We start from the raw sequence: 18,678 nt of genomic DNA, 5'->3' as shown, positions 1-18,678 counted from the left end.
ATGCAAATAAGCCTATTCATATAGCACAGTTTAAAAAGAAGAACAACAATAACAAGGGAAAGGGAGGATGCTTTGTCTGTGGCAGTGATCAACATTGGGCAAGAGAGTGCCCTGATCGCAAGTTCACTCAAGACAAGAAATCAGCTAATGTTGTAACCACTGAAACTGAAGGAGGAACATCTGGGTATGGTAATTCTTTACCATTTGTTCTTTCAGTCTGTAATTCACCTGAGTGGTGGATGGACAGTGGTGCAAACATTCATGTGTGTGCTGATGCCTCTATGTTCACTTCCTACCAGGTCGGGAGGTCTGGCGCCTTGTTGATGGGAAATAGGTCGCGTGCTCATGTTCTTGGTGTTGGTACGGTCATTCTGAAGTTTACTTCGGGAAAGACGGTGCCATTGAAGAGCGTGCAGCATGTGCCCTCTATCAAGAAGAATCTCGTTAGCGCTTCGATGCTATGTCGAGATGGATATAAAGTTGTTCTTGAGTCTAATAAATGTATTGTGTCGAAACATGGTACCTTTGTTGGAAAAGGATATGATTGCGGAGGCTTGTTCCGCTTATCACTGCATGATGTGTGTAATAAACTGGTGAATTCTGTTAATTTTTCTGATGAGTCAGATTTATGGCATTCACGGTTTTGTCATACAAGCTTTGGCTGTCTTATGCGGTTAGCAAATATAAATTTAATTCCTAAATTTAACTTGGTCAAAAAGTCTAAGTGCCATGTGTGTGTTGAATCAAAACAACCCCGCAAGCCTCATAAGGCTGCTGAGGCGAGGAGTTTGGCACCTCTAGAACTTGTTCATTCTGATCTGTGCGAGATGAATGGAATTTTGACCAAAGGTGGTAAAAGATACTTTCTCACTTTTATAGATGACTCCACTAAATTTTGTTATGTGTATCTCTTAAAAACAAAAGATGAAGCGTTCAATTATTTTAAGGCCTATAAAGCTGAAGTTGAGAACCAACTTGAGAGGAAAATAAAACAGTTAAGGTCTGATCGAGGTGGAGAATATTTCTCTAATGTGTTCGATGAGTTCTGCGTGGAACATGGTATTATTCATGAGAGGACACCGCCATTCTCACCACAATCCAATGGGATTGCTGAAAGAAAAAACCGCACTCTAACAGATTTGGTGAATGCCATGTTGAGTACAGCGGGATTATCCAAGGCATGGTGGGGTGAGGCGATTTTGACAGCATGTCATGTCCTGAATAGAGTTCCAACAAAGAACAAAGAGATCACACCATTTGAGGAATGGGAAAAGAGAAGATTAAATCTCTCATATTTGCGCACTTGGGGTTGTTTGGCTAAAGTGAATGTGTCAATCAACAAAAAGCGTAAACTTGGGCCTAAAACTATTGATTGTGTATTCCTTGGGTACTCTTTTCACAGCACTGGGTATAGGTTCTTAATTATAAAATCTGATGTGCCTGATATGTATGTTGATACTATCATGGAATCAAGAGACGCAACATTTTTTTGAAAATGAGTTTCCTATGAAGAATACACCTAGTGATATAAGTCATGAGACTATAATTCCCCATGAGCACGAACTGTCGATTCCTATAGATCATGCTGAGGATTCTCACGTGCACATCCCTGAGGAGGATGACACTATAGTCACTCGAAAGAGCAAGAGACAGAGGGTTGCAAAATCCTTTGGTAATGACTTTATAGTGTACCTTGTGGAAGACACACCAACTACCATTAGTGAGGCATATTCCTCTCCTGATGCTGACTTATGGAAGGAAGCAGTAAGGAGTGAGATGGAATCTATTATGTCTAATGGAACTTGGGAGGTCGTGGACCGTCCTTATGGTTGTCAACCTATAGGTTGCAAATGGATCTTCAAGAAAAAGCTTAGGCCTGATGGTACAATTGAGAGGTACAAGGCAAGGCTTGTGGCCAAAGGATATACCCAAAAGGAGGGTGAAGATTTCTTTGACACCTACTCGCCAGTGGCTCGATTGACTACAATTCGCACATTAATAGCTGTGGCAGCCTCTTATGGTCTTATCATTCATCAGATGGATGTTAAGACAGCTTTCCTAAATGGAGAGTTGGATGAGGAGATCTATATGGATCAGCCAGAAGGGTTCATTGCGGATGGTCAAGAGAACAAGGTGTGCAGGTTGATAAAATCATTGTATGGCCTAAAACAAGCACCTAAGCAATGGCATGAAAAGTTTGATAATACTCTTACAGCAGCTGGCTTTGTTGTAAATGAATCTGACACATGTGTATACTATCGGTATGGTGGGGGTGAGTCTGTTATGCTGTGTCTTTATGTTGATGACATTTTGATCTTTGGATCAAATCTCAATGTGATTGAGGAAGTTAAAAATCTTCTATCGAGCAATTTTGAGATGAAAGATTTGGGAGAGGCTGATGTCATTCTAAACATCAAGCTTGTTAGAGAAGCTGATGGTGGGGTAACTTTGTTACAATCCCATTATGTGGAAAAGGTATTGAGTCGCTTTGGTTTTAGTGACTGATCCTGCTCCAACACCTTATGACCCCAGTGTGCTATTAAGAAAGAATCGGAGAATAGCAAGGGATCAATTGACATACTCCCAGATCATTGGCTCGCTCATGTACCTTGCAAGTGTAACAAGGCCAGACATCTCTTATGCTGTGAGTAAGCTAAGTCGGTTTGTGTCGAAACCAGGAGATGATCACTGGCGTGCTCTTGAGAGAGTGTTGCGGTATTTGAAAGGTACTATGACATACGATATTCATTATACCGGAAACCCAAAAGTGCTGGAAGGCTATTGTGATGCCAACTGGATTTCTGATGCTGATGAGCTTTATGCCACAAGCGGATATGTGTTTCTGTTTGGAGGTGGCGCTGTTTCCTGGAAGTCTTGCAAGCAGACTATCTTAACGAAGTCTACAATGGAAGCAGAACTCGCAGCATTAGACACTGCTGGGGCTGAGGCTGAGTGGCTTCGTGATTTCCTATTGGACTTACCGGTGGTTGAAAAACCGATACCGGCTATTTCCATGAACTGTGACAACCAAACGGTGATTACAAAGGTTAACAGTTCTAGGAATAACATGAAGTCTACAAGGCATGTTAAGAGGAGATTGAAATCTGTCAGAAAGTTGAAGAACTCCGGAGTTATAACTGTGGATTATGTCCACACATCAAATAATCTGGCAGATCAATTTACTAAGGGTCTATCACGCAATGTGATAGAAAGTGCATCGAGGGAAATGGGTATGAGACCCTTGTGAGATCTACTCTAGCGGTAACCTGCTCTATGTGATCGGAGATCCCATGAAGTAGAGTGGAGAAACAAGCTAGGAGTAGATTGTGAGGAAAGATCCCTTCTTTAACTCATTTCTGATGCACATCTTTTCTATCTGTAAGGCAGGATGGTTTTTACCTTAATGTATTCCAAGAGTCTTATAAAGGTGAGATGTTGTCCTACAGAACATCTTCTGAGGAATACACCTATATGAGTCAGACTGCTAGTCACAGTCTATGGGACTTGGGTAAATCCCTAAATACTCATGAAAGGCACTGAAGTGTGACTTATATGCTTCTAAACAGCGGGAATACCCTTCTGCAGCCTAGTATCAGCAAAGGATTTGAGTGAATCTTATTTCGCACAAAACTGTCAATTCAAGGCATAGTCCATTGTTCAGTTGTGAATGAGTGAAACTCTTATTCTAGATGGATGTTCAACTTAACAGTCTCCATCGAAACACTGGTATATCAAAGGATTGTGATTCTGATACTTCATCATCACAAACCCTAGAGTTTGGTGGGGATTGTTGGATCTTTTATGGGCTTGGCCCATTTATTGAATAAACTCTATGGTGTGTAATGGTGGAGAATACCAATAGTACCACATTGGAAGTCCAAGGGTCTTTTGCCTTGACTTATATGGTGGGATTTATTCCACTTAACTTGAGAAGTCAAGAAATGGACAAGGGCGTGCCACACGCGCGCGCGCGCCGCCGCCGCCGCCGGCCGGGCCGGGCCGGGCGTGGCGTGGCGTGGCGTGGCAGGCAGGCAGGCAGGCAGGCAGGCGAGCGGGCGTGGTGTGGTTGTGTTAATTTTTAGCACTCACTAACCGCGTACGTCAGCCAAGTGACCCCGTCTCTTCGTCTGCTGAGTGACCCTGTCTCTTCGCCAGCCAGCTGAGTGACCCTTCTCCTTCAGCTGCCGACTTATGGCGTGACTCGGCGAGAGCTGGCCGACTCATGGCATAACTCGGCTAGAGCTGGCCGACTCTTGGCGTGACTCGGCGACCTTTCTCCTTCAGCTTCCCTCTGCGAGAGGTTAAATAGAGGAGCACCCCTGTCACTCGGTACACGCGAGAAAACACTTTCAGAACACAGTCCAGCAGCCGAGTGAGGGTATTTCCATCTCGTGACTCTGCGCGCACAGAGAAGCGAGAGGGCAGGTGCCTCCGGAGCCCTTGTCGTTCGAGACCTTGCACGAGGGATCGACAATTAGGTTTTTGGGGAGCGTCTACGCGACTGCCCAAAGTCTTCTTCCTGTTGACATGACAAGTGAAGTTGGACAAGGATCTAGATCCTCGGAGCGCATGGCAGGGTATGATCAATTCATCTCCTTACTGTTTTTCATTCTGCAAATTATATATGTTCATACCTGCTGTTTTATTTATAGCCATAAATTTATCCAATCTGTTTTGTCGTATTATATCATGACGTGTCTGATGCCTGATCATACTAGTAATACGATAAATCTGTTTGTCTTAATTTTACAGTCATGCTGTTTATGTTGCTATCTGTTTATTTTCAGTTGTTCCATAATAATACATGTTCCATGTTTATTTGCTTATTATATTTATATGATTCATATGTTTCATGTTCTCTTGATCCATATTGTTATGGATATATTTGAGATAATGATTTCTATGATTAAACATATTTTATATGTCATCATCATAATGTTAATTTATGAAATTAAAATAATACGGAAAATGCCTATATTTCTAACAATAGATGGTTTTAAATGAAAAGTTTATCAACTACAAACTGCATGATTTTTTGAAATATACAAGTTTTTTTTTGGTCATTTCTCTCTATCGAAGTGTGTTCTCTACCACCACCACACTCGTTTGTTTGGTCATTAGTGACTACAGAGCATATGAATTTCTTTGGTATTAACTCTATATAACTAAATTTGTTTAGTCATTAGTGTCCTCTACCATGCACCACGACCAATCACATCGTATGTGTCTGCAGCTTCTCTCTTCGCGGGGAGTCAAGCCGACCCAATTTAGTAGGGAATCATGTCGGCCCAATAAAATAAATACGATGCATGTGGGTTCTTTTATTTTTGTTGTCCGGTCTTTGTTTAGGAAAACTATTGTTGGAGTACAGATCATAATCCATTTTAAAAACTTTTTAGTATGCTCCTAATAATCAATTTTGGGAGAGGAGGGGGGGGGGGGGGGGGGGGGGGATTTTTAGAGTTGCTCTTATGAGCCGACTCCACAAGTCCTTGGTACGTGATCTAAGATCCAACACGACATGGACGCAGCGAACAGAGGCAAGACCGCGCGAGGGCCGACGAGAATTGTTCTGCCGGGCCCCTTTCAGCTGTCACAGCTCGCCCCCGGCCGGAGATCGTGTCGCGACCGCGAGGAGCTGAGGTGGCTTTCTCGCCGCGCGGACGGACGTCCACAGGACCGGCCGTGCACACGCGTGAATTTTTACCCAGTTGTCATGCCCATGTCACGCTTTGCCAATCAGGGCGGCCGGCTTCTCATCCATATCTGATCTGCAGGCCAACGTGACATGCATGTATACTCCCTATCATGGACGCATATATATATATATATATATATATATATATATATATATATATATATATATATATATATATATATATATATATATATATATATATATATATATATATATATATATATATATATATACACGCATGATTGGAGTAATGCATTTCCTCGTTGCTAGCTATAGCTACACTGGTGAACACAACACGGGAGCCGGCCGGGGCATGCACGCGTGTAGGCGAGGCTGTGGGGCGGTTGGTGTGGCAACTGGCGACACATACGGGCGGCGGCCGCAGGCGGACATATACACATAGCCAGCCAGTGTTCCTGCTTTCTAGCTAGTGTCCTAGCGCGCTCGCATAATTGCGACGTCGTTTATATATAATACATAATAGTAGGGCGCGCGCGCATGCATGCATACTGGAGATGTACACTGCTAGTATAATACTCAAGCGTGTATCGGGCTGCAACAATGATACATAAACAAGCAAGCATGTATTATGTGATTATTGAAGTACAAATCGGTAACATTTAGTGCTAGTTTGAGAGCCATAAAATTAGAGTAGATTGATAAAATTATATTCTTATTTAATCCTCTTTTTATTCGATTGAATAAGAAGATGATTTTAACCGTCTAATACCCTCTTATTTCGTGGCTTCCAAACTAGCCCTTGCTACCTGGGCTAGCTAAGCTCTATAGGTCTCTCTACGTATTATATTGGCGCAGGGCCGACTCAGTCACGGGCGAGAGATTCTTCCATCATCCCTGCTGCATGCTCCGATCCGACCATTCGGCTGCCCCACCGCGCGGTTGGAAACTTGGATCTCGTCTCCCAGGCCAGATGTGATCCAAAGAGCGATCGAGGCTAGCTCGGGGACAAATTGATTACTCGCTCGCGTAGCAGCAGCAAACAACCCCCCTGATCTCCACTCCAAGCAACGTGCGCGCGTCGTACGCGTAGCGGCGACATCTCGGCAACTAACACTACTCCTAGCTTCGGGTGATTAGCTTTCGCACGGCCGATCGAACCAGCATGCATTTGGATGGCGCTCCTCCTCCAGATCGGACGTGTTTGCCTTGGATTATTTATATTTGCGCCCTTGCCGTCAGACCCATTAGGGCTCGGTATAGATTGATTTCTCCCAATTTAGTGTAGGGAGAGGCGTTGAAGGAAGTCTAATAAGCCCGCACCGTCCAGTCCAAACCATCGCCAGGATCAGCGAGGCCCTACTAAAAACCATCGCCAGGATCAGCGAGGCCCTACTAAACTCGTCCCTCTTCCTCTGTTTTGGATTATACAGATTGTTTTTGGCTTTTTAAATGAATAGTTTTTGCTATCCGTCTCGAGACTTGTGGCCAATTTTGACAGGTCAATGGAATTGTTAGTTTGTTATCGGAGCTGGAGAAGCCATGCATGTTGAGGTTTCTCTTTAGGGCTAGGCAATGGAGTGGGCTTCATGGGCTACCTGAGCTGGGCAGTCGAAAAGGAGGAGAAATCGAAGCCCGCTAAGGAAATGATCTTTGCTGGCTGAGCAGTTTTCTCTCCAGTTCTCCACTGTTCTTGACAACAACTTGTCTACCATACAATTTGCTGGGAGGTTCCGCTACAGTTCCCATTCCGGCACACCATCAGCCAGTGGCACAGTTTGAACTGCTCCTAGTACTAATTAATTCGGTTATTTTTCCTCTGCTCATTCATAATAAGTAGATCCAATTTCGGACATAGCAAGTTCAAGAGAAAAGCTACCCGGCGGGTCCAGTTTCAAAAGGCAAAAGCTATCAGACGAGCAATTTCTGCATCAAGTAGTATTGGCCTTCAAACATGCACAGCAGAAGAAAAAAAAAAAGCTATCAGGCGCCTTCTTCTTCTTCCTTCTTCGACGGCCGCGGCGCCGGGTACTTGACGGCGTTCTTGGCGATCTTCCTGACGGCGGCGTCGCCGAGGTCGACGCCGCACATGTCGGAGAGTTGGACCAGGTAGAGCAGCACGTCGGAGAGCTCCTCGCCCAGGTGCTCCTTCTCGGCCTCGTCCCAGCCCACGAGGCCCTTCCGCACCTCCCCTCTCCACATGAACAGCTCTGACAGCTCCCCGACTTCGGCGATCTGTGCCAGGCACGACCAAATCGTTAAGCTCTCGCCTTGCTTACCAAAGGGAACAGGGAAAAAAAGGTCCTTTTCAGTTGCCAGCGAGAATGTGTGGTAGATGCATGGTTATATATGTGGAAAAGAATCGGAATGACGAGGAGTCGAGGAGCGAATCGGATTCCTTTCGGTTGAGAAAATTCATGTCACCGAGCTGACAACGATCATTCAGCAAATCAGCAATTAATGACCCTGGGTACACCAACGTCAGGGGTCGGACAACAGCAATATAATCTGCGTAAGATAAGACCCGAGTCTGCTTCGACATGGACCGACGACCTGAAAGCTGACGACGTGACACTCGAAATTCTAGATGCACATTGCATCGCGCGACGCCATCACCTTGTGTGTCCACATGCATGCATTTAGTTCAGTGAAACGAATAAATCAGACAGATCACAAGAATCTAGCTAGCTAGGTCACACGGCTTGGAGCAAAAAAAAAAAATCAAAGAAGAATCTTGATGAACAGTTGGTCAAAAGAGAACGCGTTATACGGTGATAACTTAATCTACATGGTTAACAAACCTATGGTGCGTGGCCATGGAATGAAGATTTTTTATGGTAGCCCCTGGCAGCCCTCGCCCTCGTTGTTAAGTGCGACCTAGCAGAGGGCTGGGCATTGTCTATGTGCATATGACGTCCTAGACCTCGACTAGTGGTGTCTCAGAGACGCTTAATAATAACTGCTCAGACGATGGATACTGTTTGTCTCTCGTCTTGAGATGTGCAGTGCAGAATATGCTAGCCATTTTTTTTAATCTAATCACACCCAGTGACGCATAGTACGTGCTGTCTACGCCGTGAACGTGAAGTTACGATGCATACCTTCAGTTGCCACATTTACCAGACTGGAAATAACAACGTTGTGCAGTACAACCAAAACACGACAACAGATCGTTTGATCATTCGGCGCGTCACGAGGAAAACGAGTCCCAAACGGCAATAGGGCGCAATTATCGAGCTACTAGTAATTAACGAAGGAAAACAACAAAATCAACGCCGAAATTAATTAAAAGGGGGTGGAAGGAAGACGAGTGACAAACACATAGAAAACCCTAGACTGTTCTTCAGTCTTGATTCTCTTGAAGACTCGAACATATAGTGCGTGTGTAGGTGAAACACGACAAAGTCGATCGAAGGGCAACGCACAGGACTAGATTTCGAGCGAGAATAATATATAGAGAGCGGAGAGAAGGATGCAAACCATGGCGAGCAGTAGGTTCCTGGGGCTATGGAACTGCTCCCAGTCCCTCTCCCTGGCGAAGTCGTTGAGCTTCTTTGACAGGTCCTTCAGGCTCACATCGCCAGCAGCCACAACCACAACCTCATCCTCCGCTACGGCGGCCGCCTTCTTCTCGCCCTCCATGCTAATTGCCAACCAGCCCCTTGACTGGAGCCGTCGGCGATCGAGGTGCCTGCCTCTGGTTCGGCGCTTTGGAAGTATACTCCTAAAGTAGAGAGAGGCGTGGGTGCAATGGAAGGGGGCACGTGTATCTTTATAATATGTGTAGAATACTGGCAGGCGTGCGTCAAACTTGGCAAGAAATCACTAGTGGTAAACAATTCAGGGAAATATATTAATTGGTGCTGACCTTGCGAGCGAGAGCGATATTAAATTTCCCTATTAAATTGTTAGTTCCTGCCTTTTCTGGTTTTTGCAGCGGCGACCCAATTTCAAGGATACGTTGTTGGGGGATTTTCCTTATGTACTCTCTCCTACTTGTTATTGGACCATTTTCTTCTGTTGAACTATTGTTCTATCGTGATCAATAAGACGTGAAGCGTCCAAAATGAAAGATGGAGGAGAGGCACAAGGTGGTAGGAGTTTCAGTTACAGGAGGAGTGTCGATGGTAAAATCATCATTAGAAGGAGGAGCATTCATGGAAAATCGGTAGGGATTCAGAGAGGAAAATATGGGTATGGAAACGTAAGTTGTAGAGTGAGGGAACATGGACAAGTAGAAACATTTTGTCGATGATGACATACGAGAGAAAGAACGTCGAAGAAGACCTTTCCACAATAGCAAGGGTGTCAGAAAGTTATGGAGATTGATCGTTGATCAAGTCGGTGAAGGTTTAAAAGTTTGAACTCCGTCTGGGATCCATATTAGATCCATATTGAATTAGATGGAGAGGCTATAATATAAAGAAAGATGAGTGAAACGAAGAGTGATAGGTGTGAGTGAACCCAAACACCTTGCTCTATTTATAGGCTAGATTCCATGTTTTTTTTTCAGGTTTTTCGGGCTTCGAACGATTTAAAACAGCTAGCTAACATGGCGCGTCCCTGAAAACGGTTCAAGTCGGTACCAACCCAACCGACCAATCAAGAACGAACACGCGTAACCTATTGGTCGGTATTTAGAGCACCTAGAGGGGGGTGTATAGGTGATTCTGTAAAAATTCAACACTAATAGCCACAAAACTTTGTTATGTAAGTTAAAACGACTAAGTAGCTTGAAACGAGTTCTTGTGAACACGGATAAACAAAGGTAAAACACACAAGAGACACGCGATTTTTATCCCGTGGTTCGGCCAAGTAACACTTGCCTACTTCCACGTTGTGGCGTCCCAATGGACGAGGGTTGCACTCAACCCCTTTCAAGTGATCCGATGATCAACTTGAATACCATGGTTTTTCCTTTCTTTCTCTTTCTCCCGTTTGCGAGGAATCTCCACAACTTGGAGCCTCTCGCCCTTACAATGAAGATCACAAAAGATGTACGAAAGTAAGGGAGGGGAGAGCAACACATACAAGACTCAAATCACAGCCCAATCACGCACACAAGTCACAACTTGAGCTCAAAACACAACCCACGGAGTTCACAACTCAAATGGAGCTCAAGTCACTATCTTAAAGAATCAAATGCGCAAAGTTGGAGTCTTGGAGGCTTAGAATGTTTCTTCAATGCTTGAGTGACTCCTCCATGCGCCTAGGGGTCCCTTTTATAGCCCCAAGGCATCTAGGAGCCGTTGGAGGCCAACAAGGAAGGCCAAAGTTGCCTTCTGTCGGGTGGTGCACCGGACAGTCCGGTGCGCCACCGGACAGCCACTGTTCATGTCCGATGCGCGATCTCCTTCCTATTCTGGCGCAGATGACCGTTGTAGCGCCGTGGCAGTTGGCGCACCGGACAGTCTGGTGCACACCGGACAGTCCAGTGCCCCCTGCCGACCGTTGGCGCGGGCCACGCGTCGCCCGCGGATTGCGCGGCCGACCGTTGCGCTGGCGACCGTTGGCTCACCGGACAGTCCGGTGCACCACCGGACAGTCCGGTGAATTATAGTCGTACGCCGCTAAATTCTCTCGAGAGCGGTCTGTTCACCGGAGTCCAGCCTGGCGCATCGGATAGTCCGGTGTGCCAGACCGAGCAGAGATTTGGCTGCACCGAGCCAAGTCTTTTGGTTCTTTTCTTTTCTCTGTTTCTAGCACTTAGACACAATATGTTAGTACTCAAAGCAATGTGTTAAGTCTAGAAACGTACCTTGTCATATAATTTGCACTTTTTGCTTGTTTGGCACATAACAACTCAAAGATTGTGTGTTGGCACTTAATCACCAAAACATTATAGAAATGGCCCAAAGGCACATTTCCCTTTCAATCTCCCCCTTTTTGGTGATTTATGCCAACACATCAAAAAGCAATGCAAAACATGCAACATCGATTCAAATTGAAGACCAAATTGTTTTTGACTCTAATTTGGCATATTTGGATCATTCTTTGCCACCACTTGGTTTGTTTTTGCAAATCAAATTTATTTTCCTATCTCTAAGTCAAACTCACTTGTTTGGGCATAAAGAGAGATATTCCAAAAGTGAGATTGAACACAATCCAAAAACTCCACCTTTTCCCATAATCATAGAATCTCCCCATAAGAGACCAAATTTTGCAATAAGAGTATTTTGACAAATCAAAAATTCTAACTCTACTATTTTCAAAATTCTCAAGTGGTAGCTGATCCATTTGCTTTGGCCTTAATTTCTCCCCCTTTGGCATCAAGCACCAAAACGGGATCATTGTTGGCTCTTTAACCCCATTGCCTCACGAAAAATGTCAAATAAGAGCACAAAGGCAATAAGAGCATAAGAATGAACTTGGAGGTGAGTACACTAATACCGGAGTGCAGTGGAAGCCTTTGCATGATCCAAGTTCACCTTTTCCCTTTCAATGCACCTTTGAGACTACATCAAGTACACTTACACACAAAGGTTAGTCTCAAAGGGTCAAGTTGTAGCACATCTCCCCCTAAATATGTGCATCATTCACACATGGACTTGTGAGGTCCGGGGATCCCTTGCACAACTTGAGCACCATAAATAAACAACAGATTGCATAAATGTATGAAATAACTTGATCATAGGCATAAAACACATGTATGCTATAGATCAATCCAAGTTACGCGAATCTAAGACATTTAGCTCACTACGCATCCTGCAAAAGGTTTTCTCATCTAACGGCTTGGTAAAGATATCGGCTAGCTGGTTCTCGGTGCTAATATGGAAAACCTCGATATCTCCCTTTTGCTGGTGGTCTCTCAGAAAGTGATGCCGGATGTCTATGTGCTTAGTGCGGTTGTGTTCAACAGAATTATCCGCCATGCGGATTGCACTCTCATTGTCACATAGGAGTGGGACTTTGCTCAGATTGTAGCCTAAGTCCCGAAGTTTTGCCTCATCCAAAGTAGTTGCGCGCAACACTGTCCTGCGACAACATACTCGGCCTCAGTGGTGGATAGGGCAACAGATGTTTGTTTCTTTGAGCTCCACGACACCAGGGACCTTCCTAGAAATTGGCACGTCCCCGATGTGCTCTTCCTATCAACCTTGCATCCAGCATAATCGGAGCCTGAGTATCCAATCAAGTCAAAGGTATACCCCTTTGGATACCAGATCCCGAAGCAAGGCGTAGCAACTAAATATCTAAGAATTCGCTTAATGGCCACAAGGTGACATTCCCTAGGGTCGGATTGAAATCTAGCACATATGCATACACTAAGCATAATGTCCGGTCTACTAGCACATAAATAAAGTAATGACCCTATCATAGACCGGTATGCCTTTTGATCAACGGACTTACCTCCTTTGTTGAGGTCGACATGTCCGTCGGTTCCCATAGGTGTCTTCGTGGGCTTGGCGTCCTTCATCCCAAACCGCTTGAGAAGATCTTGTGTGTACTTCGTTTGGGAGATGAAGGTGCCGTCCTTGAGTTGCTTCACATGGAACCCAAGGAAGTAGTTCAACTGACCCATCATCGACATCTCAAACTTTTGAGTCATCACCCTGCTAAACTCCTCACAAGACTTTTGGTTAGTAGAACCAAATTGTCGGCGTTTCGAGACCGGGGGGGTCCCTGGACCGACGAGTAAACTGTCGCCGCGTGCCCAGCCCAGATGGGTCAGCGCGAGACAGAGCGCGAAGGGGGGAAAGGCGGCCGGAGGGAGACGGGCGTGAGAGGTGGAAATCCTGCGGCCTTCGTGTTTGTCCCGCGCCTAGGTCGGGTGCGCTTGCAGTAGGGGGTTACAAGCGTTCCACGCGGGAGGGAGCGAGCGGCCTCACGCGAGCGCCTGTCCCGTCCTCTTCCCCGCGCGGCCAACCTTCTCTAAGAGGGCCCTGGTCCTTCCTTTTATAGGCGCAAGGAGAGGATCCAGGTGTACAGTGGGGGTGTAGCAATGTGCTAATGTGTCTAGCGGAGGAGAGCTAGCGCCCTAAGTACATGCCATCGTGGCAGCCGGAGAGGTTTTGGCACCCGGTTCGTGTGGTGTCGTGGCCGTCGGAGGAGCGCTGGTGCCTGGCGGAAGGCTGTCGGGGCTGTCGAGTCCTTGCTGACGTCCTCCTGCTTCCGTAAGGAGGCTGAGAGCCGCTGTCGTCACAGAGCGTGCGGGGCGCCATCATTACTTGTCTGGCGGAGCGAGCCAGATGGGACGCCGGTCTTGTTCCCCGTAGCCTGAGTCAGCTTGGGGTAGGGTAATGATGGCGCCTCCTGTTGACGTGGCCGGTCCGTGCCCCGGGTTGGGCGATGTGGAGGCTCCTCCGAGGTCGAGGTCGAGTCTGTCTTCCGAGGCCGAGGTCGAGTCCGAGCCCCTGGGTCGGGCGAGGCGGAGACCGTCGGCGGAGGCCAGGGCTGAGTCCGAGCCCTGGGGTCGGGTGAAGCAGAGTTCGTCGTCTTCCGGGGCTGAGCCCGAGTCCGAGCCCTGGGGTCGGGCGGAGCGGAGTTCGTCGTCTTCAGGGGCTGAGCCCGAGTCCGAGCCCTGGGGTCGGGCGAAGCGGAGTTCGTCGTCTTCCGGGGCTGAGCCCGAGTCCGAGCCCTGGGGTCGGGCGAAGCGGAGTTCGTCGTCTTCCGGGGCTGAGCCCGAGTCCGAGCCCTGGGGTCGGGCGAAGCGGAGTTTCCTATGGCGCCTGAGGCCGGGCCTGGCCGCTGTCAGCCTCACTCTGTCGAGTGGCACAGCAGCCGGAGCGGCGCAGGCGGCGCTGTCCTTTTGTCAGACCGGTCAGTGGAGCGGCGAAGTGACTGCGGTCACTTCGGCTCTGTCGACTGGAGGGCGTGCGTCAGGATAAAGGTGTCAGGCCACCTTTGCATTATCGTGATCAATAAGACGTGAAGCGTCCAAAATGAAAGATGGAGGAGAGGCACAAGGTGGTAGGAGTTTCAGTTACAGGAGGAGTGTCGATGGTAAAATCATCATTACAAGGAGGAGCATTCATGGAAAATCGGTAGGGATTCAGAGTGGAAAATATGGGTATGGAAACGTAAGTTGTAGAGTGAGGGAACATGGACAAGTAGAAACATTTTGTCGATGATGTCATACGAGAGAAAGAACGTCGAAGAAGACCTTTCCACAATAGCAAGGGTGTCAGAAAGTTATGGAGATTGATCGTTGATCAAGTCGGTGAAGGTTTAAAAGTTTGAACTCCGTCTGGGATCCATATTGGTTCCATATTGAATTAGATGGAGAGGCTATAATATGAAGAAAGATGAGTGAAACGAAGAGTGATAGGTGTGAGTGAACTCAAACACCTTGCTCTATTTATAGGCTAGATTCCATGTTTTTTTGTTTTTTCAGGTTTTTCGGGCTTCGAACGATTTAAAACAGCTAGCTAACATGGCGCGTCCCTAAAACGGTTCAAGTCGGTACCAACCCAACCGACCAATCAGGAACGAACACGCGTAACCTATTGGTCGGTATTTAGAGCACCTAGAGGGGGTGCATAGGTGATCCTGTAAAAATTCAACACTAATAGCCACAAAACTTTGTTATGTAAGTTAAAACGGCTAAGTAGCTTGAAACGAGTTCTTGTGAACACGGATAAGCAAAGGTAAAACACACAAGAGACACGCGATTTTTATCCCGTGGTTCGGCCAAGTAACACTTGCCTACTTCCACGTTGTGGCGTCCCAATGGACGAGGGTTGCACTCAACCCCTTTCAAGTGATCCGATGATCAACTTGAATACCATGGTTTTTCCTTTCTTTCTCTTTCTCCCGTTTGCGAGGAATCTCCACAACTTGGAGCCTCTCGCCCTTACAATGAAGATCACAAAAGATGTACGGAAGTAAGGGAGGGGAGAGCAACACATACAAGACTCAAATCACAGCCCAATCACGCACACAAGTCACAACTTGAGCTCAAAACACAACCCACGGAGTTCACAACTCAAATGGAGCTCAAGTCACTATCTTAAAGAATCAAATGCGCAAAGTTGGAGTCTTGGAGGCTTAGAATGTTTCTTCAATGCTTGAGTGACTCCTCCATGCGCCTAGGGGTCCCTTTTATAGCCCCAAGGCATCTAGGAGCCGTTGGAGGCCAACAAGGAAGGCCAAAGTTGCCTTCTGTCGGGTGGTGCACCGGACAGTCCGGTGCGCCACCGGACAGCCACTGTTCATGTCCGATGCGCGATCTCCTTCCTATTCTGGCGCAGATGACCGTTGTAGCGCCGTGGCAGTTGGCGCACCGGACAGTCTGGTGCACACCGGACAGTCCGGTGCCCCCTGCCGACCGTTGGCGCGGGCCACGCGTCGCCCGCGGATTGCGCGGCCGACCGTTGCGCTGGCGACCGTTGGCTCACCGGACAGTCCGGTGCACCACCGGACAGTCCGGTGAATTATAGTCGTACGCCGCTAAATTCTCTCGAGAGCGGTCTGTTCACCGGAGTCCAGCCTGGCGCATCGGATAGTCCGGTGTGCCAGACCGAGCAGAGATTTGGCTGCACCGAGCCAAGTCTTTTGGTTCTTTTCTTTTCTCTGTTTCTAGCACTTAGACACAATATGTTAGTACTCAAAGCAATGTGTTAAGTCTAGAAACGTACCTTGTCATATAATTTGCACTTTTTGCTTGTTTGGCACATAACAACTCAAAGATTGTGTGTTGGCACTTAATCACCAAAACATTATAGAAATGGCCCAAAGGCACATTTCCCTTTCAATCTCCCCCTTTTTGGTGATTTATGCCAACACATCAAAAAGCAATGCAAAACATGCAACATCGATTCAAATTGAAGACCAAATTGTTTTTGACTCTAATTTGGCATATTTGGATCATTCTTTGCCACCACTTGGTTTGTTTTTGCAAATCAAATTTATTTTCCTATCTCTAAGCCAAACTCACTTGTTTGGGCATAAAGAGAGATATTCCAAAAGTGAGATTGAACACAATCCAAAAACTCCACCTTTTCCCATAATCATAGAATCTCCCCATAAGAGACCAAATTTTGCAATAAGAGTATTTTGACAAATCAAAAATTCTAACTCTACTATTTTCAAAATTCTCAAGTGGTAGCTGATCCATTTGCTTTGGCCTTAATTTCTCCCCCTTTGGCATCAAGCACCAAAACGGGATCATTGTTGGCTCTTTAACCCCATTGCCTCACGAAAAATGTCAAATAAGAGCACAAAGGCAATAAGAGCATAAGAATGAACTTGGAGGTGAGTACACTAATACCGGAGTGCAGTGGAAGCCTTTGCATGATCCAAGTTCACCTTTTCCCTTTCAATGCACCTTTGAGACTACATCAAGTACACTTACACACAAAGGTTAGTCTCAAAGGGTCAAGTTGTAGCACATCTCCCCCTAAATATGTGCATCATTCACACATGGACTTGTGAGGTCCGGGGATCCCTTGCACAACTTGAGCACCATAAATAAACAACAGATTGCATAAATGTATGAAATAACTTGATCATAGGCATAAAACACATGTATGCTATAGATCAATCCAAGTTACGCGAATCTAAGACATTTAGCTCACTACGCATCCTGCAAAAGGTTTTCTCATCTAACGGCTTGGTAAAGATATCAGCTAGCTGGTTCTCGGTGCTAATATGGAAAACCTCGATATCTCCCTTTTGCTGGTGGTCTCTCAGAAAGTGATGCCGGATGTCTATGTGCTTAGTGCGGTTGTGTTCAACAGAATTATCCGCCATGCGGATTGCACTCTCATTGTCACATAGGAGTGGGACTTTGCTCAGATTGTAGCCTAAGTCCCGAAGGGTTTGCCTCATCCAAAGTAGTTGCGCGCAACACTGTCCTGCGACAACATACTCGGCCTCAGTGGTGGATAGGGCAACAGATGTTTGTTTCTTTGAGCTCCACGACACCAGGGACCTTCCTAGAAATTGGCATGTCCCCGATGTGCTCTTCCTATCAACCTTGCATCCAGCATAATCGGAGCCTGAGTATCCAATCAAGTCAAAGGTATACCCCTTTGGATACCAGATCCCGAAGCAAGGCGTAGCAACTAAATATCTAAGAATTCGCTTAATGGCCACAAGGTGACATTCCCTAGGGTCGGATTGAAATCTAGCACATATGCATACACTAAGCATAATGTCCGGTCTACTAGCACATAAATAAAGTAATGACCCTATCATAGACCGGTATGCCTTTTGATCAACGGACTTACCTCCTTTGTTGAGGTCGACATGTCCGTCGGTTCCCATAGGTGTCTTCGTGGGCTTGGCGTCCTTCATCCCAAACCGCTTGAGAAGATCTTGTGTGTACTTCGTTTGGGAGATGAAGGTGCCGTCCTTGAGTTGCTTCACATGGAACCCAAGGAAGTAGTTCAACTGACCCATCATCGACATCTCAAACTTTTGAGTCATCACCCTGCTAAACTCCTCACAAGACTTTTGGTTAGTAGAACCAAATTGTCGGCGTTTCGAGACCGGGGGGGTCCCTGGACCGACGAGTAAACTGTCGCCGCGTGCCCCAGCCCAGATGGGTCAGCGCGAGACAGAGCGCGAAGGGGGGAAAGGCGGCCGGAGGGAGACGGGCGTGAGAGGTGGAAATCCTGCGGCCTTCGTGTTTGTCCCGCGCCTAGGTCGGGTGCGCTTGCAGTAGGGGGTTACAAGCGTTCCACGCGGGAGGGAGCGAGCGGCCTCACGCGAGCGCCTGTCCCGTCCTCTTCCCCGCGCGGCCAACCTTCTCTAAGAGGGCCCTGGTCCTTCCTTTTATAGGCGCAAGGAGAGGATCCAGGTGTACAGTGGGGGTGTAGCAATGTGCTAATGTGTCTAGCGGAGGAGAGCTAGCGCCCTAAGTACATGCCATCGTGGCAGCCGGAGAGGTTTTGGCACCCGGTTCGTGTGGTGTCGTGGCCGTCGGAGGAGCGCTGGTGCCTGGCGGAAGGCTGTCGGGGCTGTCGAGTCCTTGCTGACGTCCTCCTGCTTCCGTAAGGAGGCTGAGAGCCGCTGTCGTCACAGAGCGTGCGGGGCGCCATCATTACTTGTCTGGCGGAGCGAGCCAGATGGGACGCCGG

At 47.0% G+C, this 18,678-nt stretch overlaps 1 protein-coding gene across 1 annotated transcript; it reads right to left on the bottom strand.

Annotated features, from left to right (window-relative positions):
* Nucleotides 1-7,459: 7,459 nt before the first annotated feature.
* LOC103646230 (dCTP pyrophosphatase 1-like) lies at nucleotides 7,460-9,393 on the bottom strand. The gene is made up of 2 exons (NM_001330329.1): nucleotides 9,137-9,393; nucleotides 7,460-7,891 (listed from the first exon to the last, which is right to left on the bottom strand). Exons 1-2 carry the CDS (start codon nucleotides 9,296-9,298, stop codon nucleotides 7,640-7,642), a joined length of 414 nt encoding a protein of 137 aa, NP_001317258.1. The 5' UTR covers nucleotides 9,299-9,393; the 3' UTR covers nucleotides 7,460-7,639.
* Nucleotides 9,394-18,678: the final 9,285 nt, after the last annotated feature.

The sequence above is a fragment of the Zea mays genome, chromosome 2, assembly GCF_902167145.1.
Source record: "Zea mays cultivar B73 chromosome 2, Zm-B73-REFERENCE-NAM-5.0, whole genome shotgun sequence".
In the NCBI taxonomy this organism is placed as follows: Eukaryota; Viridiplantae; Streptophyta; class Magnoliopsida; order Poales; family Poaceae; genus Zea; species Zea mays.
Note: the sequence above shows the minus strand (reverse complement) of the source record. Positions and strands in the feature narration are given on the sequence as shown.